The sequence below is a fragment of the Triturus cristatus genome, chromosome 3_1 (assembly GCF_964204655.1).
Source record: "Triturus cristatus chromosome 3_1, aTriCri1.1, whole genome shotgun sequence".
Classification (NCBI taxonomy): domain Eukaryota; kingdom Metazoa; phylum Chordata; class Amphibia; order Caudata; family Salamandridae; genus Triturus; species Triturus cristatus.
Window position 1 is genome coordinate 800409524 of NC_140583.1, and position 26523 is coordinate 800436046.

The 26523-nt window shown below is 46.4% G+C and overlaps 1 protein-coding gene across 5 annotated transcripts in view; it reads right to left on the reverse strand.

Moving 5' to 3' along the window:
- AGAP1 (ArfGAP with GTPase domain, ankyrin repeat and PH domain 1) overlaps nucleotides 1–26523 on the reverse strand; it is a 1249585-nt gene that overhangs the window by 379302 nt on the left and 843760 nt on the right. For all 5 annotated transcript variants that reach the window (XM_085645106.1, XM_085645103.1, XM_085645105.1 and 2 more), the window contains one exon: nucleotides 24283–24387. In XM_085645106.1, coding sequence (XP_085501232.1) covers nucleotides 24283–24387 — 105 coding nt within the window. The remainder of the gene's footprint in view (nucleotides 1–24282; nucleotides 24388–26523) is intronic.

Sequence of the window (26523 nt, forward strand, 5' to 3'; positions counted from 1 at the left end):
GCACCCAAATCTCAATGTTGCTTTCACAGTTTTTCATATTTACTGCCAATTATCACCTGCTGTTGGGCACTTGAACCAAAAAAAGTATCCAAAACAGCTGCGCATTGCACATTATGTGACTCCTGAGATCAGATTTTGTGTCAGCACGACATGATGGGAAGTGAGAGCCCCTCAATAAAATATGAACTTTAAATGAGAGGAGGCAGACAGCACTTCCTGCCAGCAAAGGGCACAGAATGAAGTCTCTTTTCGGCCCTCAGATACTCTTTTGGCACTCAGATTTACAAGTGTAATAGAAGATTAGTGAAAATTTGAACACCGGGTATATTCATTGCGCAACAGCAATCGTGTTTGTCAACGTATTACAGATAATTCAATGCTATTGTTACCCCAATATAATGATAAAATAGTGAAAGCTCTTTCTGGTGGACACTAACTCACTGCAGAATCCTCACCCTGAGAATATCCCCAGGTACCAGACTAGATCTGGAAAACTCAAAAGCAGTAGTCCTGCATGCTGGTAGATGGCACCGTGTGACTCTGCGTCAACCTCGTTCTGTTTTGGAAGGGACGAACGGAGCAACATTAAAGCTTTCCCCATTCTCAGTGATGTCAGTTTTTTTTGTAAGCTTATTCCTGCCTTCAGACGGGGAGTCCATCAGCATACTTGAAGAAGCAGTGAGCAGATCCCTAAATTGGGAACTTTTACATAATGGGGAGGTCGGGGAGTATTATGCGGTTAGATAAAGCATTCGCTAGAAACAAAGTTACTGAAAGTGAGTAACTTATTTTTCTGAAGGATACTTGTAACTGAAGATTCCTCACTTTGTGAATAGATGAACAAGTTACTTACCTTCGGTAACGCTTTTTCTGGTGGATACAGTATCTGCCTGTGGATTCCTCACATTGTGAATATCCCCTGCGCCAGCAACATTCGGAAACTTTTGTAGCACTCCACGCCGATGAAGTCGAAGACGACGTCACAGAGACACGGCTCCGCACGCGGCTCCACTGACGTCACCGGATCAATAAGAAGACCTCATCGGCGTGATGACGTCAGTTCCGCCCTTTTTTCCGTGCCTTCGAGGCACACGGACGGACTGACAGCAATGTATACACAGTACATAATATACAAAGCAACACACACAGTGTGGAGATTATATAGGAAGGCAAAAGAAATAACACACTGCCTTTGACAGTAACAAATAAATTTTGAAACACCATCATTAGAATTGTAGGTATACAAGGGAGGAAAACGGGGAGGCGGGTGGATCAGTGAGGAATCCACAGGCAGATACTGTATCCACCAGAAAAAGCGTTACAGAAGGTAAGTAACTTGTTCTTCTGATGGATACATCTGCCAGTGGATTCCTCACCTTGTGAAAAGATTCCCACAGCAGCCCTACTCCCGGAGGAGGGTGGCCACCCTTCTATACCAGAAAGTCCTGAAGGACGGAACACGCAAAGTGTCTGTCCCTCCTCACCTCGGAATCCAAGCAGTAATGCTTCGCGAAAGTGTGAAGGGAGGCCCAAGTTGCAGCCCTACAAATGTCCTCCACAGGAAAACCTCTAGACAAGGCAGACGTAGAAGACTTTGCCCTAGTAAAATGAGCCCTTAAACCCTCTGGAGGTTCCTTACCGGCCAAAGAGTAACATATCTTGATGCACAAGACAATCCATCTGGAAAGGGTGCGCTTGTGCACCGCTCTGCCTTTCCTGCAGCCAACAAATCCCACAAAGAGCTGGTCGTCAACTCGAAAGTCTTTAGTCCTATCAAGGTAGAAGCTCACCGCTCTGTTAGGGTCCAAGCGGTGAAGCCGCTCCTCCTCCTTGGAAGGGTGAGGGGGAGGACAGAAGGTAGGAAGGGTAATGGACTGCCCCGGATGGAAAGGAGTTACCACCTTAGGCAGAAAGGCAGCCCTGGTCTGGAGTACCATTCTTTCAGCATGAATGGTCAAGAACGGGGGTTTTGAACTCAGAGCTTGAAGCACACTTACCCTCCTTGCCGAGGTGATCGCAATGAGAAAAAACGTTTTGAAAGACAACAGTCTCAAGGGACACTTGTGTAAGGGCTAGAAGGGCGAACCCATCAAGTAAGTTAAGACAAAATTTAAGTCCCATTGAGGTACAATAAAAGGAGTAGGCGGAAACTTGTTTGTAAGGCCCTTAAGAAATTGTAAAACAATAGGTGATTTGAACAATGACGGCTGATCCGGCAAGCAAAGGAAAGCCGACAAGGCCGAAAGATATCCCTTCACAGTAGCTACAGCAAAACCTTGCTGAGCAAGAGAAAGAACAAACTGAAGAATGTTAGATAAACGAGCCCTCAAAGGGTCAATAGATTTCTCTCCGCACCAAAGAACAAATTTAGACCACCTATAGGAATAGATAGATTTGGTGGAATGACGTCTGGCAGACAAAATTACATCTACCACACCTGGCGGGAGAGAAAAATAATTCAGGTTGCCCCTTTCAATCTCCAGGCGTGAAGGTGTAAGCTCTGGAGGTGGGGGTGTAGAACCTGCCCCTCTGACTGCGAGAGGAGGTCTGCCCTGAGAGGGAGACGGAGCGGAGGGCACGAGAAGAGGTGGAGAAGATCTGTATACCACACCCTTCTTGGCAAATCCGGGGCGATCAATATGACTTGGGCCCGGTCTTGGTGAATCTTCCTCTGAACCCGAGGAATCAAGGGTATGGGAGGAAACGCGTAAAGGAGTTGTGTGCCCCAACTCAACTGAAACGTGTCCCCCAAAGCTCCCTGCATCGGATACTGGAGACTGCAGAATGACGGGCAGTGAGCGTTCTCATGAGTGGCAAACAGGTCTAACGAGGAGCTCCCCACGTCCGAAAGACGTGACGAACCACCTCCGGATGGAGCCTCCACTCGTGGTCGGCGGAGAACTGCCGACTGAGACTGTCTGCATGCACGTTCAGAACCCCGGTCAGATGATTTGCCATCAGACAAATCTGATGATCCTGAGCCCAGGACCAGAGACGCAGAGCCTCTCTGCAGAGACAATGCGACCCCACTCTTCCCTGCTTGTTGACATACCACATCGCGGTAGTGTTGTCAGTCAGGACTTGAACCGACCGACCGCAAAGGGAAGGGAGGAAGGCCTTGAGCGCCAAACGTATCACCCGCAATTCCAGAAGGTTGATGTGAAACAACCTCTCCTCTGGAGACCAAAGACCCATGATCTCCACATCCCCCAGATGCGCACCCCACCCTAAAGTGGATGCATCCGTTATCACTGTGGCCACCGATGGAGGTAGATGGAAGGGCTTTCCTTAAGACAGATTGCCCTCCACGCTCCACCAAGACAGATCCGCTGCAGCTTCTCTGGAGATCCTCATAGACTCCAAGAGATCTCCCTTGTGCTGATAACATTGCCTGCGGAGGCACCACTGGAGGGCCCTCATGTGCCAGCGTGTATGGTTGACCAACAGAATGCAGGAAGCAAACAGACCGAGCAGACGAAGGACCTTCAGGACTGGAACGACCGCTCCATTGTAAAACAAGGGAATAATTTCCTATATGTCGAGAATCCTTTGTGGAGGTGAAATGCTCGACACACAGTAGTGTCCAGTACCGCCCCTATGAACAGGTTGCGCTGAGAGGGCACCAGGTGAGATTTGGGCACGTTTATCGAGAAACCCAATATGTACAACAGCTGAGTTGTATCCTGCAGATGATGAAGCACCTTCTCTGGCGACTCTGCTTTAATCAGCCTGTCGGCCAGATAGGGGAAAACTGGAGTCCCCGACCTTCTGAGATGGGCTGTCACCACTGCCATCACCTTGGTGAAGACCCGAGGTGCAGTAGTAAGACCAAACGGAAGGACCGCAAACTGATAATTTTGCGACCCTACCGTAAACCGGAGATACTTCCTGTGCGACTTTAGGATGGGGGTGTGGAAATATGCATCCTGCAAGTCGATCGACACCATCCAGTCCTCCTGTAGCAGCGCTTGAAGAACCTGCGCAAGGGTGAGCATCTTGAACTTCTCTTGCTTTAGAAAAAGATTCAAGATCCTGAGGTCCAGGAATGGACGGAGTCTGTCATCCTTCTTTGGAATCAGGAAATACCGGGAGTAGCATCCCTGACCCCTTTCCTGCTCCGGAACCACCTCTATCGCACCTTTTTTTAGCAACGTTAGGACCTCCTCCTGGAGAAGAAGAAGATGGTCCTTCGAGCAAGCACCTTGGCAAGGAGGGTAATTTGGAGGAAATTCCCAAAAGGGAAGGGCCTACCCATTTTCTACAAGATCTAGAACCCAAAGGTCCGTAGTAACCGATTCCCAATCTTGTAGAAAATGGGTAAGCCGGCCCCCCCACAGGATCAGCATGATCCAGAATGGTGGATCTAGGGCTGCTTTGTGGTGGTGGGAGGGACTGAGGAAGAGGAGGAGGAGGAGAGCTGTCGACCTCGAGCACAACATCTGATTCTGCCCCTGTAGCTCTTATACAGTGTGTTCTGCTGCTGTTGCTGCTGGGGCTGCCTGTAAGTACGAAAGGATGATCTTCCAAAGCTCTTGTACCTCCTGAACGAACCCCTAGGCTGAGTTTGCAGACCCAGAGATTTAGCTGTGGCTTTGCTCTCTTTAAATCTTTCCAGTGCGGCATCAGCTTTCTTGCCAAAAAGACCAGAGCCGTCAAAAGGCAAGTCCAGGAGCGTTGCCTGCACATCAGGGGAGAACTCGGATGACTTGAGCCACGCACTCCTCCTTGTGGCAACAGAAGAGCCCATAATCCTAGAGACAGAATCAGCGGTATCCAGGCCGCTCTGGATTACTAGACGTGCAGCCGCCTCGCTGTCCGACAGTACCTCATTAAAGTTCAGTCTATCTTCCTCTGATAGTTTTGGGGCCAGTTGTTTTGCTGAATCCATAAGAGCATGGATATATCGGCCCAAAAGACAGGTGGCATTTATTGATTTTAAAGCCATACTGGCAGAAGAGAAGACCTTCTTGGCTGACTGGTCTAATTTCTTTGCATCCCTGTCACTAGGGACTTGATGAAAAGCACCTGAAGATCTTTTGGAACAGGCAGCCTGAACCACCAGACTCTCCGGAGAAGGATTGGAGGTCAGAAAGTCTGGGTCCATTGGAGCCGCCCTATATCTCCTTGCAACAACCTTAGAGACCGCAGGAGCAGAGAAGGGCTTACGCCATACTTCCATGACCGGTTCAATAATGGCATCATTAAATGGAAGCAAGGGCTCCGATACAGAGGAAGGAGAATGTAGAACCTCTGTGAGGATGGTTGGTTTAAACTCTGCAGATGGTAACTGCAGATCAAGAAGCTCAGCCGCCTTTTTAATAACTGAGTGGTAGGGAGCCACATCTTTTGAAGGAGCATCAGCAGGAGGAGTAATCTCCCATTCAGGTGACAAGTCCAGGCCACTAGCCTCTTTCAACTGCTCAAAGAGATTGTCTGATTCCATGAGCTCATCTTCTTCCATCTCGTACCTCTGTTACTCCAGTACCCTTTGAGCCTCCCTCCTGGATCGGATTCTCACAGCAGGAGCCGGCGACGCCGTAACCGAATCAGACGGCGTCGGGGCTGGCGTCGAACCCGGATCCAAAGGAGCAGCCGGCGTCGAACGAGGCCGAGCCGGCGCCGGTGAAGATGGAAGCGGCGTCAATGTCCTCGGCACCGGTAAATGCCAAGACGGTGTAACCGGGAGAAATGGCATGAAGGGAGCTTGAGGGTAAGCTTGAGGAACTCCCAAGCTGAAAGCCATAGGACCCATGGGACCCGAAGGCGCACCAGAGGGGTACAAGGCTCTGGAAAAGACACCATACATCGCATTTAAATAATGCGTCGGATCTTGACCTGGGCCAGGAAACGAAGGATATGGCCCAGGCCGAGGCATCACCGGACTCAGGCCGATCGGCGCCGATGGTGGAACCAGTGGAGTCGAAGTCTCGTCCGGAGCTGGAAGCTCTTCATCTGGAACCGGAGATGGGGCCGGCGCTGGGGATGGAGCTGGCGTCGGAGATGGAGCCGGGGTCGGAGATGGAGCCGGGGTCGGAGCTGGAGAATGCTCCGGTGAAGCAGCAGGCGATGTCAGGCCAATAGGGGAATCAGGAACAGAGACAGGAGAAGGAGATACAAAGTCCTTACGACGTCGAGAAGGAGAGGTCGATCTCGGAGCCGCATCCCTGTCCGAGCGATGTCGAGATCTGTGCCTCTTCTTTTTCTTATGTTTCTTGGACTTGGAAGCATGCCCCGAAGTTGACTTTGACGCCGACCTCGACCTTTATCTTCTCCGACCTCTTTTTTCCTTTTTCATCCTGGCGATGAATAACTTGGCCTCCCTCTCCTTCAGAGCCTTTGTGCTCACCTTGCGGCAGCAAGAACATCCTTCGACATCGTGATCTGATGAAAGGCACCATACACAGTCCTCGTGCGGATCCGTAATCGACATGTGCTTACCGCACTCCTTGCAAGGCTTAAACCCGGACTTCTTAGTCGACATCTTCAGCTGCAGACAAGAAGAAAGAGAGAGACACCAGCAGAAAAACAAAGTATCCAGCTAAAGCTACAGAGAGAGTCCCGAAAACCGTTAGCGTCAACGGCGCAGAAAAAAGGGAACTGACGTCATCATGCCGACGAGGTGGTCTTTTTGATCCGGTGACGTCAGCGGAGCCGCGTGCTGAGCCATGTCTCTGTGACGTGGAGTGCTACAAAAGTTTCCGAATGTTGCTGGTGCAGGGGATATTCTCAAGGTGAGGAATCCACTGGCAGATGTATCCATCAGAAACCAAACCATTACCTCCCAATGTAGTGGGTCAATAGAATGGCTTAGACTAAAGAGTCCTGCAGGACCGAAAACACAAAATGCCCATCATGGCAGACCGGATTGTTAAGGCAGTAGTGCTTTATGAATGTGTGTACTGATGCCCATGTAGATGCCTGAGACATATCAAGCGCAGGTACACACATGTTGGCAGTAGCAACAGGCTTAGCTCTGGTGGAATGAGCCCTTAGGCCTTCTGGAGACTGCTTCTTAGCCAATGCACATCAGATCTTAATACAGAGGATTGTCCATCACAAGATGGTTCACATCTGCACCACCTTGCCCTTCTTTGCCCCAGAGAACCCCACAAAAAGCTCATCATCCATCCAATATCCCTTGATGGGATAAATGTAAAAGTGGAGCTCTCTCTTGGGGTCCAAATGATGGTCTAACTTCCTCTTTAGGGTAATGAGGTGGAGTAAAGTAGGTCAGAGGAGTGATGGCTTGTACGACCTCAATACGCGTCACCACCTTCAGTAAGAATGATGCTCAGGTCTATAACACTATCTTGTCTGGAAGAAAGATGGTATGAGGATTCTGGACATAAAGGGCCTCAAGCTCGCTCTGGCGGGGTGCTGATGTCGTCACAACCAAAAGTTGAGGAGGAGGAAAGGTTCATTGTGCATTGCCTTAAAAGGAGTACACATGAGAAAAGTGACAACCAAATTTACAAACACAAAGGGCTTTGGCAGAAACATATGTTGCCAACGCTTAAAAAACCACATCACGACAGGTGATTAGAACAAGGACGGCTTGTCCGGCAAAAGTAAAAAGGACAAAAGAGCTGACAAATAACCCAGGAGGGACTGCGGTTAGTGGTATTAAAGGTTAAGGGCAGAACAAATAATACATCAACAGTTTGGCCTGCAATGGGTCCATCTTCAGGTTACCACACCAAGCCACAAAGCTATTCCAGCACCCCGCATATACACAGATTTCGTGGAAGGGCAACTGCACATGGCCATGTCTGAATGGGCTAAAGAACGCTGATGGATCAAACCCAGATCTGTTGACTGGGTGTGAGTGTTTGATTGGTTCTGATGCTCCGTCCATCACCACCCCCTTTTGTACCGCTTTGCTCACCATAAGTTGGCAGGGTATGCTCAGACGTTGAGTCCCTTGCTCACTTTGCCACTGGATTCAAGCAAGCCTGGCTGAAGACGGCTGAAATGCCAGAAACCGGTCCTAGGAAGCTTGTTTCCGGTCCAGGGAAGGCATGGCTTTGCAGTTCGGGCTGGACTGTTCCCATGAGGCACAGGGTCAGACTGATTTGCATATGGCCATGTCTGAACTGGGGTGGCAGAGTGGGCTAAAGAACGCTGATGGATCAAACCCAGATCTGTTGACTGGGTGTGAGTGTTTGATTGGTTCTGATGCTCCGTCCATCACCACCCCCTTTTGTAGGGCAACTGGCTGCCAGGATGACATCAATCATTTAGAGAGAGCGGTCAAAAGTAACTGTCACCGCTCAATTGCCACAAATGTAGGTGCATTTTGCGCAGGCCTGGGTGCGAGACTCTGTCCTGCTGTCATGACAGATGATGCTCCCAAAGTGGCAGCCAGATCGGAAGACAGATGTTCAGGCCCAGACGTTCTGGGTACCACACACTCCTGGACAAATCCAGAGCCAATAAGATGACTTGGGGCCCAGTCGTTCCTGACCTTTTTCAGAACTCTGGGCAGGAGATGTAGAGGTGGAAAAATATACAGGAGTACGTGCTCCACTCTGCACAAAATGAGTCTCCTAGACACAGCCTTCTTAGAAACTCCAGTGCAAAAAAGTGCTGACATTGCATATTCTCATTAGTGGCAAAGAGATAGATCCATGGTCCTACTGAATGCCCTGCGCCACCTCTAGGTGTAACTACCATTTGTGATCCGCTAACCTTCATCAGCTGAGTTTGTCTGATCTCCCCCACACATTAGGGAGGCGGCCACTAGGGCCCTCACACCTTTGGAGCAGTTGGTGATCTCTAAGGCAGGTACCATGAAAGGCACCATTTCTGCACTCTATAACATGCTCTTGAACACTCTACGTTCTCCATCAGCTCGATTCATGACATTCTGGGGGTGAGTATTGGGCAGGGACCTGTCGGAGGTAGAATGGAAACACGTCTGGAGAGACATTGCCCAGCACAACAAATCTATGACCCTAAGGGAAGCACACTACAAGACATTGCATGATTGGTACATGTATCCTACCAAGCTCTGACGGATCTTCCCTGGGACCTCAGATCTCTGCTGGCGGGGCTGCGGGCTGCAGGGAGATTTTCGGCACATATGGTGGGATTGCCTGAAGATTAGGCCTTTTTGGACTGAGATCCTATCTCACATCAAGGATATGTTGGGGTACCCCGTTCCTACTACCATAGATTTCGCCCTTCTAGGTGTCTGGGATCCCACCTTAGAATATCAATCTAAGGCCGACAAGGCGATTATGTGGACGTTTCTTGGGGTGGCTAAGCTAACTGTAGCAGCTGCATGGAAGAAAGCATACGCCCCAGCGGTATCACTGTGGCACGCCCGGTTGTGGAGGATTCTTTCCTTGGAACGCTTAGCAGATATCTTTAGGGATAATTATAATGAGTTCGAACTCAGCTGGGGGCCGTTGGTTGCTTTTTTGTCCCGGGGACTACCCTCTGCAGTCTGTCCTCCTTCAGTGCGGGCTATGCACCTTTTCCAAATATAGGTGGTCCCGGGGCCTGGTTGTGACGACGAGGCCCTTAATACACAAGTCTGGGGTTCCTGGGCTTCTCACATCACGCTGCGACAATGAGGCTTTCCTTTAGGTTTCTTGTTATACAAGCTTACCACCAACGGGACGGGGGGGGCGTTATTTTGGGGGGGGGGGGGGGGTTGGTGGGATGGGTTCTGGATTGAAGAACCTCCTCAGAACTGGGGCGGTACGAAGCTGCACTCACCTTAGCTGACTGTTTTGCAACCTCGGAGCCTGCGCTCCCCTGAAATGTACTAAAGTCTGTATTGCTGTTCTGCTTGATGCTTAATAAAAAGAAACTTTTACAAACAAAAAAATAATAATAAACTAAAGTGAAGCGGGATGCTCAATTTCGCTGAACAGACATTAAGTATGGATTGTCACAAATGAAATCTTTGCTGACAACTAATAATCCTTCAGTATAATCCCCACTTTTCTTCTTAACACACTGTATCGCCCGATAGCGCTTCGAGACCATATGAATGGCAATGGAGCACTGCAAAAACATCAATGTAAATGGCCTATGGGCAGCCTAATTTTTGGTGTGTTACTAGTGTGACCTTTTGAAAGCTTCGAACTGATCATGCGTCAGAGACTATTACACTGTGGGCTGGATGGATTCATAGTAAGGCTATTTCCTCCTACCTGTCGTAGGAGCTATATCTGATGGTGTTTCAGATGGAAGTTTCAGGTTTGACACATGCAAACTCATGCTGCCTGCCAGTGAGACTGAAACACGGGCCCCTTGAAGCTGGACTCGGACAGACAAGAGGCCGATGATCTGTGGCTGGAAGCATGATCCCCAACCCCAACCAAGCCTCGCGTGTTTTGCTCTAGGAAAGGGCCAGTGCCAGCTGATCTCCCGTAAGCTCCTCGGGTCGTAGCAGAGCACCCAGAAGACGGCTGTTGTGAAGATCAGTTGTAAATGGTCTGGCACTGGACTTAGTAATGATTCTTTCTTAGAACTAGAAAGTGAGTGACTCAATGTGAACAGGCTTCCAGAAAGAAGACTTTCCCGAGGAAGGCGAGGACTTTGGTGTCAACACTGAGGACTGTGCTGTTAACAGAGGACAAGGGGATACAATTTGCTGGGCTGTGCATATTTGAGGGACCAATATAGACTCAGAGTGTGGGGGAACATAAAAGAGCCACCCCCAGGGGCACGCTGTAAAGTTTAGAAGCAGTGAACTGTGTCTGCCTGCACAAGGCTAGTCTGTGAGCGGCAGAGCAGCCGAGAGGGGAGTCACGCAGCGTTCCTGGAGGAGGACGGAGCCTCCTGTGGACTCTCGCAGCAGCTGCACCGGACCCTCCAGTGCCTCTCCATTCGCAACAGAAAAGTAATTTGGAATGGATCTGTTACTTTGAAACACTGACTCTGAAGTGACTGAAGCAAAAAAAAATTATTCTAGCCTTATTCTAATTATAAAATACTTCTGATTTCAATAAGTTGGTGGAAGCTTCGCCGAGTGGTTTCTTAATCCAAATGTTGGGCTGGCGTTGCTAACTCTTTACACGCGTGCTCTGAAGTCACCCTTCTGTCCCGGTCCTGCACAACTCGAAGTGCAGACTTTGCTATCTCACAGCAATCGTGTTCTCGTAGCTTCGATAGTTTTGCATGGTGCTAAAAACAATAGCTCCACCGGCATAATAACAAATGATCTTGCTCACACCGCCTGGGTGCCACCGTGCAGCCAACCTTAGACATCCGTATCTTCATTCGTTTATAGATCAGTGTGGGCAGTGCTACAAATGGGCTGGTACTGAGTACTGGCACTTTTTTTTTTTTTTTTTTTGTAGAGGGAGAGTACCTGCACCTCCCAAGAGTTACGTCATACGTTTAACTGGAGAGCACCGGCACTTCTCAGAAACAAGCACGTACTCTGGTACAGAGTGCCTGCACTTCCATTTTCCCATTTCAAGCACCGAGTGTGGGCTGCCCTCACCTGCCCACGCGAGTGTCAACACGCAGGCCTAGCGCGCGCATCTGTCTGTCCGTCCGTCTTTGCGAGTGCGACGCAGTCACTTGTCCTGCACTTGACAGGCAGACAGAGCTATTGCGGAATAGCGTCTGGAAAACATGCAAAACAAAGCCAGTGGAGCGTGGCGATGAAAAAAAAAAAACAAGGGAAAACTCCCTAAAAACAAAGGCCCCTTCCCATTGCTTATTGAGTTCAAAGGCATAACATATAGCAGCCGGCAGCAAATGGAAACTGCACTAATTTTAAAGCCATAAAAAGCGATGAAGGGCCCTGCGGGGCAGGACAACACTGCGGCGCGGCGCCTAAATAAGACACGCTTCATTTCGTTCACAGCTTAGCCTAATGTCAGAGCAGCGCTTTCCTAGCCTAGAGTTGTACGAGGCAGCGCGGGGCGCGGAGGCGACACTCTCAGCCGTTCGGGGGGCCGGGGCGACATCGCTGTTGATTAGAAAATTTTTCAGTTTTGACAGGCACTTAATGAGCACAAATCGCGCCGTGATTGGTTTCCATTCGGGGGCCACAGGCACACCTGGGCAGAAACGACTTTTGCTTCTCCTGCTCCATTTCTCAGACCTTTAGCTTTGACTCTCCCGGCGCCGTTCAGACCTCTTACGCCACTCTCTGCAATACGCCCCCTACCTCCCTCCTTCTCCACTGCAGCCTTCCCCTGCTCTTTCCTCCGCTCTTCTCAGCCTCACTTCTCGCCTGCCCTCTATCTGCAGCCCATTCAATTGTTAAAAAAAACCAAAAAAACTTAAGAGTTTTATATAGCGCGAACTAGACCCGAGAAATGGGGTATCAGAGCGCTTTACATGAGCACCAGTTTCGTTGCAATTATGTTTATGTTTATGAAATTTTTATTGCGCGCAAATACCCTAGGGTGTCTCGGCGCATAAGAACTTCCAAAGATAGAGGCATCTGAACGGATCACTGGTTGAATAACCAAGTTTTCAAGAGCTTGCGAAAAATGGTAAGGGTAGGGGAAGTTTTTATGACCAATGGGAGAGAATTCCACAGCCTGGGAGTTGCTACCAGGAAGCGTCTGTCTCCCCAAGTGGAAGTTCTGGTGCGTGGTACCGGGAGCATATGCGTGGAGGCTGATCGTAAAGTTCTTATGGGGGCATAGATTTGGAAAGCGTCCTTCAGGAACTTGGGTCCTGATTCATGAATGGCTTTATAGGCAATACATAAAGCCTTAAACTTTATGCGGCTCTTTACTCTCAACCAATGCAGATGGTGTATGGCCGCAGAAGTAGGGTGACGAAATGGAACGCCAAGCAGTAATCTTGCTGCCGCGTTCTGTACAGATTGCAGCTTGGCTAAGACCTGCTCCTGAGCATTAAGAAAGAGGCCGTTGCCATAGTCCATTTTTGAAAAAACGAGGGTGGTGATTAAGGTTTTACCTGCAGTCGAGGGGAGATATGGCAACAACTTCTTGATTTTTCTCAACATATAGAAGGATGATGTCGCAACTGCGTTGAGTTGATGTCTAAAAGAAAGTTTATTGTCGAACAAGATACCGAGATTCCTAACCTTGGTTACTGGAGTGGGGGGGGGGGGGACCCATCTCACTGGGCCACCAGGTTGAAGACCACTCAGGGGAAAGCTTACCAAAGGTTAGCACCTCGGTCTTATCCGAGTTCAATTTTAAACTATTATCTGCCATCCACGAGCTGATGGCCATCATCCCTTCCTGAAAATTAGCAGCGACTGCAGGACCATCTTTGTGAACAGACAACACCAGTTGGGTGTCGTCAGCATAGGTGGTTAACAGCAACCTGTGAGCTTTTATAACCCTCGCCAAATCCGCCACATATATATTAAATAATGTGGGGCTTAGCGAGGATCCCTGAGGGACCCCGCAGGGGAGAGAGAAAGTGGGTGAGCAGAAATTACCCAGCTTCACCGCTTGAGTTCGGTTGGCCAGAAACGAAGCAATGAGATATTTTGCACGATGAGTTACACCAATGGATGCGACACGGTCGACCAAGATGGAGTGGTCGACCGTGTCGAAGGCGGCGGACAGATCAAGGAGCACCAAAACCGCCACCCCCCCCTGATCCATGATGGTCCTGATCTCATCAGAAGCCTTTATCAAGGCCGTTTCCGTGCCATGATATTTCCTGAACCCAAATTGAGTATCATCAAGAAGATTGTGATGGTCGATGAACTCGGAAAGTTGCAGGTTCATAACTGACTCGAAGATTTTGGCCGGGAAAGGTAGACAGGCGATAGGCCTGTAGTTGGCTGAATCAGTAGGATCCAGAGACGGTTTTTTCAAAAGAGGTTTAATAACTGCCTCTTTCCAGACTTCCGGATAAACACCTGCTTGAAAAATGGAGTTACAATGGACCGTTAAGGGAGGTGCTATAACCTCAGTGAGAGTGTTCAATATCGCAGAGGGACAAGGGTCCAGAGGGGAGCCAGATTTGATAGAAGTGACCAACCTGCTTATGTGTTCAGTTGAGACCGGGAGAAAATTGGTGAACTTAGGCGAGTCAGGAGGGGGATCGGGAGCAACAGAGCAAGCGGGGAGGAAGAATGATGAATAGATCTTAGAGATCTTAGTAGAAAAGAAGGTGGCCAGCGTATTGCACAGAACTTGAGAAGGTTCCGTTGGAGGGCCTGTGGGGGGGTTGGAGAGGGCATCAACTACCTGGAACAGCTTTTTAGCTGAGTTTTGAGCTGATTCAATTTGGGCGAGAAAAAAGATACTCTTGCATTTCACAATGGATTTTTTGTACAGTGCAAGGGCATCCTTATAGGTCTGCCTATACTCTTACCCTCCACTTTGCTCACTCCAGCATCTTCTATTCTTTACCCATCTTCCCTCTCTCCTACACTCAAACTCCTTTCATCCACCAATCATAACAGTTCTTTCTACAGAACCTTTTCTCTCCCTTTCTTTCCTTCACTCTCTCTCTGTCTACACCCCCCTCTAATATTCGGCTCGATGCATTGCTCCCTATCACACACATCTATTGTATATACCCCCCATGCTCGCGCTGTGTCTCCAGCTGCCTCCAACAGCCCTCTCTTAGCTCGACCCATCATCCTTCTCTCCGGCCCCACGACTATTTTCACCTTTCTGTCCCATTTCTCTTCAGGCCCTTATATTCCAAGGTCCAGGTACATTTCTGGGTTCTCTTGACCTGTCTGCCATCATCTACCCATCTCATCTCCTGCGTCCCCACTCCTCTGTGTCCTCGACCTGTCATCTAACTTACTCGCACCTCACTGCGGCAGTACAGTGCCACTGTCCAGTTCTCCACTTCTTCCCTATCTACTCTCACTCCAAACAGCTCCCCAAGTCGGTCTGTTTTCTTTCTTGCTCAAGTTTTTTTTCATCACTGGTCTCGCTTCGCTTTCCACCCAATCTTTCCCAGTGTCTTCTCTTCCCTTGTCTAAGAGCTTCACTGCTTTTCTTTTAGGACTAACTTCTCTTTCTCTTGGCCTAACCAACGAGATGCTGTAGGAGTCAGTAGGACTCATGGCCACAGCACCACCACGCACACGCTTTGGAAACACACACGTTATAAAGTGTGCTAAGTTCACAGCTGACTGACAAAATAAGGAAGACCAACCTAGATTCACTTCACAATTCCTGCCGCTGTTCAGCGCCATTAAAAAAAGCGACTACATTTTCAAACACTAGTTGGATGGGGTGTGGGGCGTGGAATGCAAAACGCTCAGCCAGGCCTTTTAGCCCAGGAGCTAGGTATACCACTGTTAGTGCTGATGAGTTATGAACGGCTCATTGGGTTCTGTACGCCTCACATTACACCCACGCCATGGCGAGAAAAACTGTGAATTTTGTAGGACAACTATCAACACCATCAATGTTGGTGACAGAAATCAGAGGAAACAAGAAAGCCCCACAGAAGTTCCTCACTTTTGTGTCTTTTTACATCTTTAGTTGCAGATCGTCTGTCAAGAGTACCTCCTTGTCCATCAGTCAATCTGAGGATCAGAAACAGTGAATTTTAACAGATGAACTGGCCAGCCACAGGCATCAATGAGACTACAGAATGGCGGTGGAGGGGAAGCTGGCATGAGAGCAGGTAATGTCTGTAGAAGGATGAATTAACAGCGCTGCAGGTCTTGACCATTTGGAGCAACAGCTTGATAAAACTAGATCATGTTAACTAATACAAAGATGGTGGTTACAAATGACTGAGAAACCAACACTGGCACGCAAAAGAGAACAATTACAAGTCCATGCGTTATGGGCGAGCCGTGCATTAAACAAATCCAACCTCACCAGAAAGCACATAATCCTACAAACAAAGCATGATCAAACTTAAGTTTTATTAATGAACAAGATGTGCAATTGTGTTCTTTTTTTAATCAATAAAGATAAACACAAATTTTCTTTTGGTGTTATTTTTATCCTGTCACACCTGGTTGCTGCAGGGAGTGCACCAAATCGGAACTTACAGTTTGAAGAACTACTATTTTGATATTGATTGGGAACATTGGTTGGTGTGCATAACCATGATCACTATCCATGTGCCAAATTTCATGATAAAAACAAGGCCCCAAAGAGAGCCGACCTCAGAGAAAAGGCTATGGCTTCCACAGAAATGCATGGGCGAATCTTAACCGGTGGGATATTTACTATTTTTAACAGCCATGAGCGAGCAGTAGTCACAATATGTACAGTCTGGTGTGTACATAGAAATGAACGGAATATAATCCTGTTGGCCAGTGCTAGTCAATGAGTATTTTTCATAAATTCCTGAAGAAGAATGCAAAAAAAGAATAGCTCAACTGCAAGGGTACCTTCCTTGCTTACTGAATGAATGACTGCAAGCTTTTTACAGGTGCATGTTACAATTGAGTATAGGTTGCTGTATGGGTGGAAAGTTCTGGACTTGCGACGCTGCAGTTGTTAGGGCCCAATTTTATATGTGGCACAGTCCTTGTAAATGGCTACACCCAAGAGCCATTGAAAAGTTTAGGTTAAGAAAAAACGATGGAGGGTAGTGCCTTCTTAATTGGTCCACGTCAGTGGATAATCAATATCAGAGACATTGCTCGAATGAAGATCATTTGTGTTGTTTTTATTTATCTTTTTATCAAAGGAGCGCAAAAATTTCAAATTGTGAAGAGAAAAACAAAGCCGACACGTGTTTCGCCCTAGTGGCCCATTGGTCGTGGGCTTTTTCAAGGCGGTGAATATTAATCAACACAGTCTTCCTGTGAGAGTAGAAAAGACGTCTCTGCGGTCCTCGGGAAAGTCGACTAGTGAAAGGAGCTGACAGCTCCTTTCACTAGTCGACTTTCCCGAGGACCGCAGAGACGTCTTTTCTACTCTCACAGGAAGACTGTGTTGATTAATATTCACCGCCTTGAAAAAACCCACGGCCAATGGGCCACTAGGGCGAAACACGTGTCGGCTTTGTTTTTCTCTTCACAATTTGAAATTTTTGCGCTCCTTTGATAAAAAGATAAATAAAAACAACACAAATGATCTTCATTCGAGCAATGTCTCTGATATGGATTATCCACTGACGTAGACCAATTAAGAAGGCACTACCCTCCATCGTTTTCTTAACCGCATGTTACAATTGACACTACTAGGTGACCACACCGAGAACTTTATCGGAAGGGAGTGGGATGGTTGTGAGTACATTTCATTTATTTATATGCAGGGAATACTTATACGCTCAGGCATGGCCCGCAATGTCGGCAGAGTGCTTTGTAAGGCAGTAGGGAGACATAGCATGCACATATTGTAACATGGAGCATTGATGATTGGTTTGTGCATGGAGGGACACTTACCAACGTCAGGGGAGTGTCATAACAATCGTCAAATAGTGGGGACCCAGAGAAGGCCTAGTTCAGTTAGATAGAAAGGAGAAAGATGGAGGCAAGATACGTAAATCTTTTCCAAAACACAGCAATGAGGATGGGCAGTCTTGCAGTGCAGGTGAGGTTTGTTCCATTCTAGGAGTGCATGAGCAGAAGGCATTCTTCATATATGTTCCTTCAGTGCACTTTGAATTCCAAGTCTGGGTACATAGGCAGAACTGATGTTACCCACTCATGAAGTATGTGCCATCTACATGTCAAATAATCTGGCTTGTTGGAGTGAATGGTATTGCAAATCAGGCAGTAGCTTGGAAATTGGACAAAGTGAAGGTGTGTTCAAATTTCTTCTGATTTGTGATCAAATTGGCTGTGTCATGTAGGGCAGTCTTCGATGTTGACTGTAGGGAATTTGGAAAGGGGCAATTGGCAAAGAATTGCCCCAGTATCTGCAAGAAAGAAGAGTATGTAGATAATGCCTTAAAGGTTGTTGGTGAGCAGGTTCAGGGGCGGTGCGTCCATAGGAGCGCCAGGGTGTTGCCCCCATGTGTGCCGGCCATTTTATATATATATTTGCAGAATTAAGGATAATTTTATTATGACCTGGCCCAGAAGTGACTTCTATCACCGCGGTGACGCCAGATGACGTACCGTGGGCTGTTCCAAGCATAATGATTGGCAGCCTCCAGATGAAATGAAATGTGCATGTCAGTTTGGCTGTTTTGTTTTCCACAGTGCCAACCAGACGTGCACTTCAGAGCTCCTCAACTTTTGCTCTTCAGGTTAGCCGAGGGAACACCAATGCAGCCTCCTAGTTTCTGTCTGAGCGCCGTGCCTGCTTCCCCTATCCAATCCGGGTGCAGCTGTCATGCTGTTCACCAATACAAACAACATAAAAGCAGCATCAGGATTCGTTTAGTTGGCAGGCGACATCATTGCGCTTCTAACAGACTCCCCCACCTCTGTGCACTGGATAGTGTTCTCTCTGCGCCGCCTTTTACCTGGTACACAGCTCCATCTACAGAGGCATTGCGCTTCCTCAGCCGTTCCGATAAGCTCTCTCCCTGGACTACCCAAACCCCTCCCATCCCCCCCACCCCACCAAAAAAGAAAACAACCATAAGAGTAAGGGGTGAGTGGATCTGATGGAGGGGCCTTTAGCAAATCACAGCTGTGTGAACGAGGAGTGTTTGTGCTTTTTTGGAATGTGGAGGGGGGGGGGGGGGGAGTACTGTGATTTAAACCTGGTATGATTAGCTAAAGGAGCAAGTAAAAATGTCATTTTACACCCCACCTTTTTTAGCTTCACCAGCCGCCACTGGGTGGGTCTTTAGCAGAATTAGCTTAAACATAACTAAGTACGACGCATTTTTCTTAAAACGGTGTGTGAATGTTTTTTGATGCATAAACAGCTCGCTATTTTAGTCAAGTTAGCACGTATGTGGGAAGAGATCAGCCAGTGATCAGGATGAACTCTGCTTTTGGTTTGGACGAGCAGAGTTTAAGGTACACTACTGACATTCAGGATTGAATTATGGAGAAGCAAGATCAGTGCTGGGGGTTCATGAATAATAACATTTTTAGACAAAGCTTGTTCTTATTAGTTTACTTGTATTTGGAGATGTCTTGTTTGGTAAGGAGTACTTACAGAGGGACAGAATAGTGTGTATACTGAAGAGCCCGGGGACAAGTATTGACCCACAGAGCACACCACAAGTGACTGAGATGAGGTTGCGAGATTCGATTAACAGATCTGAACAAATCGCTGTCTGTCTGAGAGAATGGATAGAAACCAATTTAGGGTAGTTTCGGACATGTTCTTATAAGAAGAGAGATCTCTAGTAGGGCTTTATTATTAATAGTAATAAAACCCCGGATAGGCCGATGAAGCAGAGATTATTGGTGTATGTGATCCTCAGAGCATTTTCCACCTCTGGATCGTGGGAGAATCATTACTGCATCATCAGAAAAATCTGGGCTCACAAGAGGAATGGAGTAGCTTATGGTAGTGCTTGAAAGGGAACTACAGAAATGAAGACAGTCTTTGTAGTAGAGTACCTATCAGCTACAGAGAAGTGCTGGCACTCTCCCATTAAAAGTTATTCACCCCTGCTGAGGAGAGCAGGTACTCTCTGCCTTTCAAATTAAACAGGTGCAGGTATTCAGTACTTGACCATTTATTGCATGCGCTGATGCCAATGAAAGTATTTTGGAGTTGGCTGGCGGCATGTGCCCTGAGGACTTTCCCAGGAAAAGAAAGTGGGTGATGTGCTTATATCTGGAGAAGTTCTGTGATATGGACAACTTTTATGGATGATGAGGAGAGGCCTCTGAGAAGAAAGGCAAACAATACACCAAGGAGAGGTCTGCAGTATTCAACCAAACGTGGTTTAATGGTTGTAGAATAATATGCGAATAAGAGGTGGTTTTTCAGGGAGTCTAATATAGCAGAAAGGGGTTTGTGGATGCTGGAAGCTTCGATCTTTGGCTGGTCTGCGTTGATTTTCTTAATAAAATATTCATTCATGTCTGTGGCTTTTTATTTGGGTGTGAGATAATGAAAAGCTTGAGGGTATAATGCAGTGTTTTACAGTTTTGAAGGGTGCCTCACTTTCACGCTCAACTTTAACACCATGAATGTCAGTGACACTGGGTTTTGTTTTCTGATTCTTTAATGCAGTCTCGAAATAGTGGAGAATCAGTTGAATATTTTGTTCCGTTTATGACTATTGGAGTTGAGTTCAAGTGTGTACCACAGAGTAGACACCTCCGGATTAAATGTGGGGCACAGAGGCAGATGTGATGGTCTATTACGATCTGGAGGGAGAAGGTGCTGGAGGAGAGCAGTTAGGATCGTGTGTGGGAGAGAGACAGGGTAATATCTTCTGGGGTTATCTATTTGGAATTTTGTGCGTTAGTGTGAACTAAGTTTTATTTTTTCCATTCTTTTGATTGGCATTTAAAGTACAGAAACAACCGGAAGCTGCAGCCTGGTAATAACAAGAGATAGGCGGATTAGGGGAGGAAAGCGCTTCCATCACATCATGACATCACCTTAGCCATCTTTACAGGTTACATAATAATAGCATCTTGGCAACAACTAGTCTCCGATAAAATGTTCTGGTAAAAGCTGGACATTTTTTCAGGTATTCATGGTAAGATGAGACACTGTATATGACATGCCTACACATGTAAGGGGTCTTTTGACTTCTCTCTCGAAAGTGATGTTTGTTTGGGTCTTTTTCACAAGAACGTACAAAGTGGGGACAGGGATGTGTTGGGGGCCATTAGTCTTGCCTTTAGGATGGAGGGGAGTCTTGTGAGTGCATGTAAGTCAGAAGTGGCCTCCAAATATCTTTAGGGTGGGAGGGTGGGGGCATGCACTGCCAGTAAGTGGCCGGTCTTTCCTGGCAGCACACTGCCTCCCGCAACCAGGTTGTGACCCCGGGCACAGACTTCCTCCCCCAGTGTCGGGCAACCTGGCGTTTGGCCAGGAGCAGAATTTGAACTAAGTTTAGAGGACGTTGCTTGTCCTTTACAGGGCAATCTGTGTGAAAAAAACACGAAACAATCATGAAGAGTATGTCATGACCATCAGATCAGTGTTGTGACCTCAAATAGTGCTGCTTTTCATGTGTTGACAGGGTTGCAGGTAAAGCTTATGAACATAAATAAGGCATCAAATATGTTCTAGTCGTTGGAATTTCCCAGCACGTTAAGTTGTCAGTGTTGCTTAAGAGATGTGTTCAATGAAGTTGTTAACAAAGTGCTTTTTTCCAAACCTTCAGGCTGGTAAATCAATTAAAAAATAAATATCTGGGTGGGCGTGCGTACTAACAGAGTAGTGAGAAATCCAAAGAAAAAGAGTTGGTGGAGGCGGCAATGTGAGCTGGAGACGGGATTCATAAATAATAACCTCCACTCATTCTATGGGTATGTCATGAGATAGTGTACTGATTAGGGATGAGCTTATCAAATGCAAGAGGCAAAGAAGGCATGTACCATGTCTTTGTGATGAGGAGCTAATTAACAGCATCAAGTTGCGAAAGTTAAAACTGTGCTATCAAATATTTTACAAATTTCCTTTATATGTCAAATAACCAGTGAAGCATCTACGCTTAAACACAAGCACATAATTTAGCTCACCATATCACTCATCATTGTCCAACCTCATTACACAGTGGACTGTATTCCGGCCTTCCCAGGAAAAAAAAATCGCATTACGTTTGATGCTAAACCAAGCTGGAACACAGTCTCTAAATTAAAAGAAGCGCCCACATGCAAGTAGGTCTGTAGTTTTACAGTGGGCTACAGCATTACCTATTGTTGAAGGAATTACTGAAAACACTAGTGTTCAATCACACACTTGCAGTCTCTGCCATTCAATCCTTCCACCAGAACATTACAACCACTAAATAATTGGTTGACAACTATCTAATCATCTTAAATGTAATTGCACATTGTATGAAATCTGCCTTTTCTGTGTGGTCATCCAGATTTTTAAGAAATCTGTGCACTTTACCCCTGCTAACCAGTAATAAAGAGCCTGTGCTTCCCCTTTAAAGATGGTCAATTTAGAATATTCCTTATCTGCATAGTTCAATTATGTATACATCACTAGCATATGGTTCAAAGACTACCCAGGGCCTAGAAATTCAATGATGCTGGTGGACTGCAGCACCTATTGTGCCATCCACTCCTGTAGTAGTGCAAATATGGCTTCAGGCCTACCACTGTAGCCTGACCATAGCATTGCACAAACTGCAATTCCACATGCCAAAATAAACCCTTTTGACAGGTCAAAAACTCCCTCTTAAATAGTAATAAGGCACCCTTATGTATGCCTTGCTTGCTTGCCACAAGACAGGATGCATGGTATTCAGAAGTAGGGCATATAGAAATTGAAAATCCTTTCGGTGACTAGCACCCAGAACTATGTTTCACTGTGGCAAGTCTAGCTGTTTTATGTACAAAACCAGATTACAAATTAAAAGCATAATACTGCATCACAGGAATGGGACAAGATAGAAAAATTGTGAAACATCTATTTATTACACTTACAAAAATCCAATTCAATTGTGAACTTAGATATTTAATAAATCTTAAGGAAAAGTAACGTTTAGTATGTTACATTGTCCCTACCCAAAGTTCCTGGAGGCTAATTTACAAAGGCTCACTAGCTTCTCTCAGCCAGTAATTAGCCTTGAATAGGTATGATTAGGGATCAAGTGCCTCCCAGGAGCAAATAACAGGCTGCCCTAATTAGCACAGATGACTCCTGTGAATATGAATGATGGGGCATATGGGCATCCATTTTGACACTACAGTGTTGAATCCTGCTGGAGTGTCAAAACCTGCTTGGCGAGTCTGTCGGGTTACATACAACATTTGGGGAACACTCAAAAGGGGAGATCCACCACCTGGCTGCTGAAAGCCTCTGCTTTTGTCCTACCAGTCTTTTGACTCTGGGTTTATATGTAACCCTTGAGACACACTTGGAAGGGGAGAGAATACCATGCCAAGAAAATTCATGTGGATCCACTGTGTGGTTGCTGAAGAGCTCTACTTTTGTCTTACCAGACTTCTGTCTCTGTTTATTGTGGGTACAATGGGTGCCTCAGACTGAATTTGAGTGTTAGATGTGGGAAGACACTAGGATTACCATAGTATATTCCCCATATACACACAAGCCCTTGGAGACCAGGTGTGGTGTAGCTGAAGACTTTGGTTATCTTGAAAATGCACAAAGCGGGTAGTAGTGGCCCTGGGAACTTATACCCCATTGGGTAGGCCGTGCCCAGGAGTCATTCCAACCCCTTGCTAGTGCCAGGTATAAATGTGACACCTCCAGGTATCCACTTCAGTACACTACTTGGAACTGTAGAAGATCAGAAGTAGACTGGTCCTGCTGTTTGTGATCTGGGAGGAGCCCTGACGGACTGCACCTGCTCCCTCTTGTAACCAGGACTAAGAAGTGGACTACAATGGTCATAAGGCAAGCCTCCTGTTCAAGCTACAGGGATATTGCAAGCTACAAGAGGCCTTTTCAATGTTGCACTTAGTTGACTGGTGGCAGCTGGACTGGACCCTGCTGTTAGCCTCTGCCTGACACCCTGTGAGTCTCTAAGTACCTCCCCCGAGGTCCTGGGGGGGATTTAGAAGTATACTTTTGTATTGGAATGGTACATAAAACACTAAGTCACAAGGTAAAATCTTTGACCAGGGCGAACTTGGTTGGCGTATCCAACCGAAGTCCATTGCGGTCAGACTCAAATTGCACTTAGATCTTTGCCTACCCCGCCCAGTGACTTTCATTGGAGCTTTGTGCTTTTGGATCGATTGCTACTTAAAAATGTAACAATTCACATACCTGGTTCCCCATACTGGATTTCAGTCATTTTGTAGATTACATTTTATTCTATTTTTCGAATTCAGTTTAGGATTTTTATTGTGTTTCATTTTGACTTTATTTCTCTTTTGATACTGCATAAACACTTTGACCAAGTTAAGCCTGCCTGCTCTGTGCTTTAGCTGTCAGGGGGTTGAGCTCATGTTAACTTAGTGACTTTAAGTGTTCACCCTGACAAGGCTTGTGATTATTTCTTGAGCTAGGAAGTGAACCACCCCACTTAATCCAAATGCTTATACATGTGCATAAGTCTGTACTCTCAAAAGTATCCTATTTCTACTTTCCATGCCTACTCACAAGAACTTGTAGCATTGTTGGGATTATTTGCAACAAATCCATTCATTATTGCAAATGGGTCTGATGCCCCATTGGAGACCAAGATTCTTCAAAATAAGGGATAGTAATTCTATTTCCAGAAAGCAAACTTGAGTCCATAACCCCATGCACAGCCATCTCCTCCCTCTCCTGCAAGAACATATACAAGCGACACTCATAATGTGTAAGAATGGATAATCTCTGCTCCAGGCACAGCTTGAACGGGCAGGCGAGGGCCAACAGTACTCACGTGAAGGCTGGGGTGATAGGTCAGCACACCGTTGTCACAGAGAGTCACATACTTTTTCTTCCACTCTTTGTTTAACGATTTGCCACTTCTCTTCAGTAACATACCCTGTTAGAAGGAAAGAGACACAGTTAGCAAAGAGAACAGCAGTCTTGCAAACTTACTTTGGATCACAGGAGGAAGAGACTCAGCAGTCTTAAATGATTAACTTTCCATTGCACACCTGAAGCCTTCCATCCACTCTCCAGTTACAAACAACTCTTTGGTGGCCAGTCCGGCTACTCACAGGAGCCAGAAGAAACAGTCTTGCTCTAATATTTAGAGAAAGGTCTGACCAGAGAAAGTGTCTGCCACTACAGCTTCTGCCTGAAGAAGAGACTGATTCTCAGTGTTAAAGTACATAAGGCCTTTGTCGTGGCTCGAGGCCAGCAAGACATTCTGATAATAATAAATGGGTGATTATGTGGACAAGTTGCTTCTGTAACTAGAGGACAGAGTGTTTAGTGCACTATAGGTGATAACTTGACAATCTTGATATTCACCAATTTAATCTTTTAGGCCTCCTGCGATGAGGTCTGCTGTCCCCACCACATACATTCTGGTCACCGCTAGTCTAACTTTATTCTTTTACCTTGTGTGTGGAGAGATAGGATTCATGCATGTGGTACCTTTCCCCCGGGACAGAGCTTTCAAATAGTGTTGGAACAGACAAAAAACATTTTCAATGCAGCACAACTATAATGTATTAAGTACTTAAAAGTTAATATTTACATCGTATCATGCCTTAATTTACAAAAATGTTATGGTAAATTACATAATTTCATACATCTTTCCACATCAATTCCCATGTTTCGAGACCTATCCCGGGGTCTTAAACAGGGTATCACTGTAATAGTTTGCCAAACCGAGCCAAATGCATGGCTTGTTCTTGAATGAGTTATGAGAAGGGATTGTGGGACTTACAATTGCTAACAATATCTGTATTGTGGTATGAATAACTGTGATAACGATCATGGGGCGCAGACTGTAGAAAATGTTGATGGTTCTGAATAGCATGGTTAGCTGCCGCTCATTCAAACTGCATGACCAACCCTTACCCACAATTCGGTATTCTTGAGCAGATCTCCACACTGGAGGGCCTCTTAGACATGAAACCCAACATTCTTTTAAAAATTATAGGCTCCATTGAATTTGTGTCCTAGTTAGTATCTTACCAAAAACTGCCTGCAATGAAAACGTCTTACAAGACTTTGTTTTGCAGATGTATAGCTTGGGAGCCGGCATCCAGCTCCAGACCAAATCTACTCTTCCTGTTAAAACTTCAAGAAAATGGCTATGTAGCTGCTCTTGTCCCAAGCCAGCTGGCAACTTAGTACGTAAAGGAATTATCTAGTTGGAGGTAGGTTCATCAAACTTCTCCCAAAAAAATGGATAAATACTGCAACCCTAAAATCAGAACTCTGAAGCTTGTTAACCTAAAACTAAACGGCTGTATGACTAGAGAGGCATGTCCCACTCTCCTCTCACGTCGCAGATTGTGGTTTCTAAACATGTAACGTTAAACTGCCAAATTTAGCAGGGCAAATACCTCTGTGCCATATGTTGTGTGCTGTACGTCCACACTGAACATAGTAGGACAAGAAACAGATGTGACTGATTATATTCATGTAGAGACGAAGTTAGGGTGGAGAGTCACTGTATCCCATACACACCCAGACTTTTCTTTTAATCATACCACAGACACCCACTGTAAAAAGGGGTTACCAGGGCTGCTCACCGTATTTTTTATATATGATACTGGCTTTTCGACAAATCTCAAAGTGCTCCCTAAATGTGGTCGAGCTCATCCTCGTTTTTAGAGACCAGTATGAGACCTGATGATGAAGTGTGCTACTAATAGAGTGAGTGAGGGTCTTTAAACAAAACCTTTTGGTTTATCGAGTGGGTCAAACCTTAACTATTGATGTTGTACATCTAGCGTAACCACAGACTCTAGGTGATAGGATACACTTTGGTGTGATTTGCGTCATGAAAGCTTCCCTAGAGGCAACTGTGTTTTTGTTGGGTACACATATATATGTTATACTCATTCATTCAATCCAGAACCTTAAACCCAACAAGGCATGGATCATTGTAAGAGCAAAATAAAGTGATACACCTACCAGACAAAACAAAAAAAACATTTTAAGGCTATACAGGTAACCCGTTAGCAATTACGAATACTGTGCTTAAGTTTAATAATAA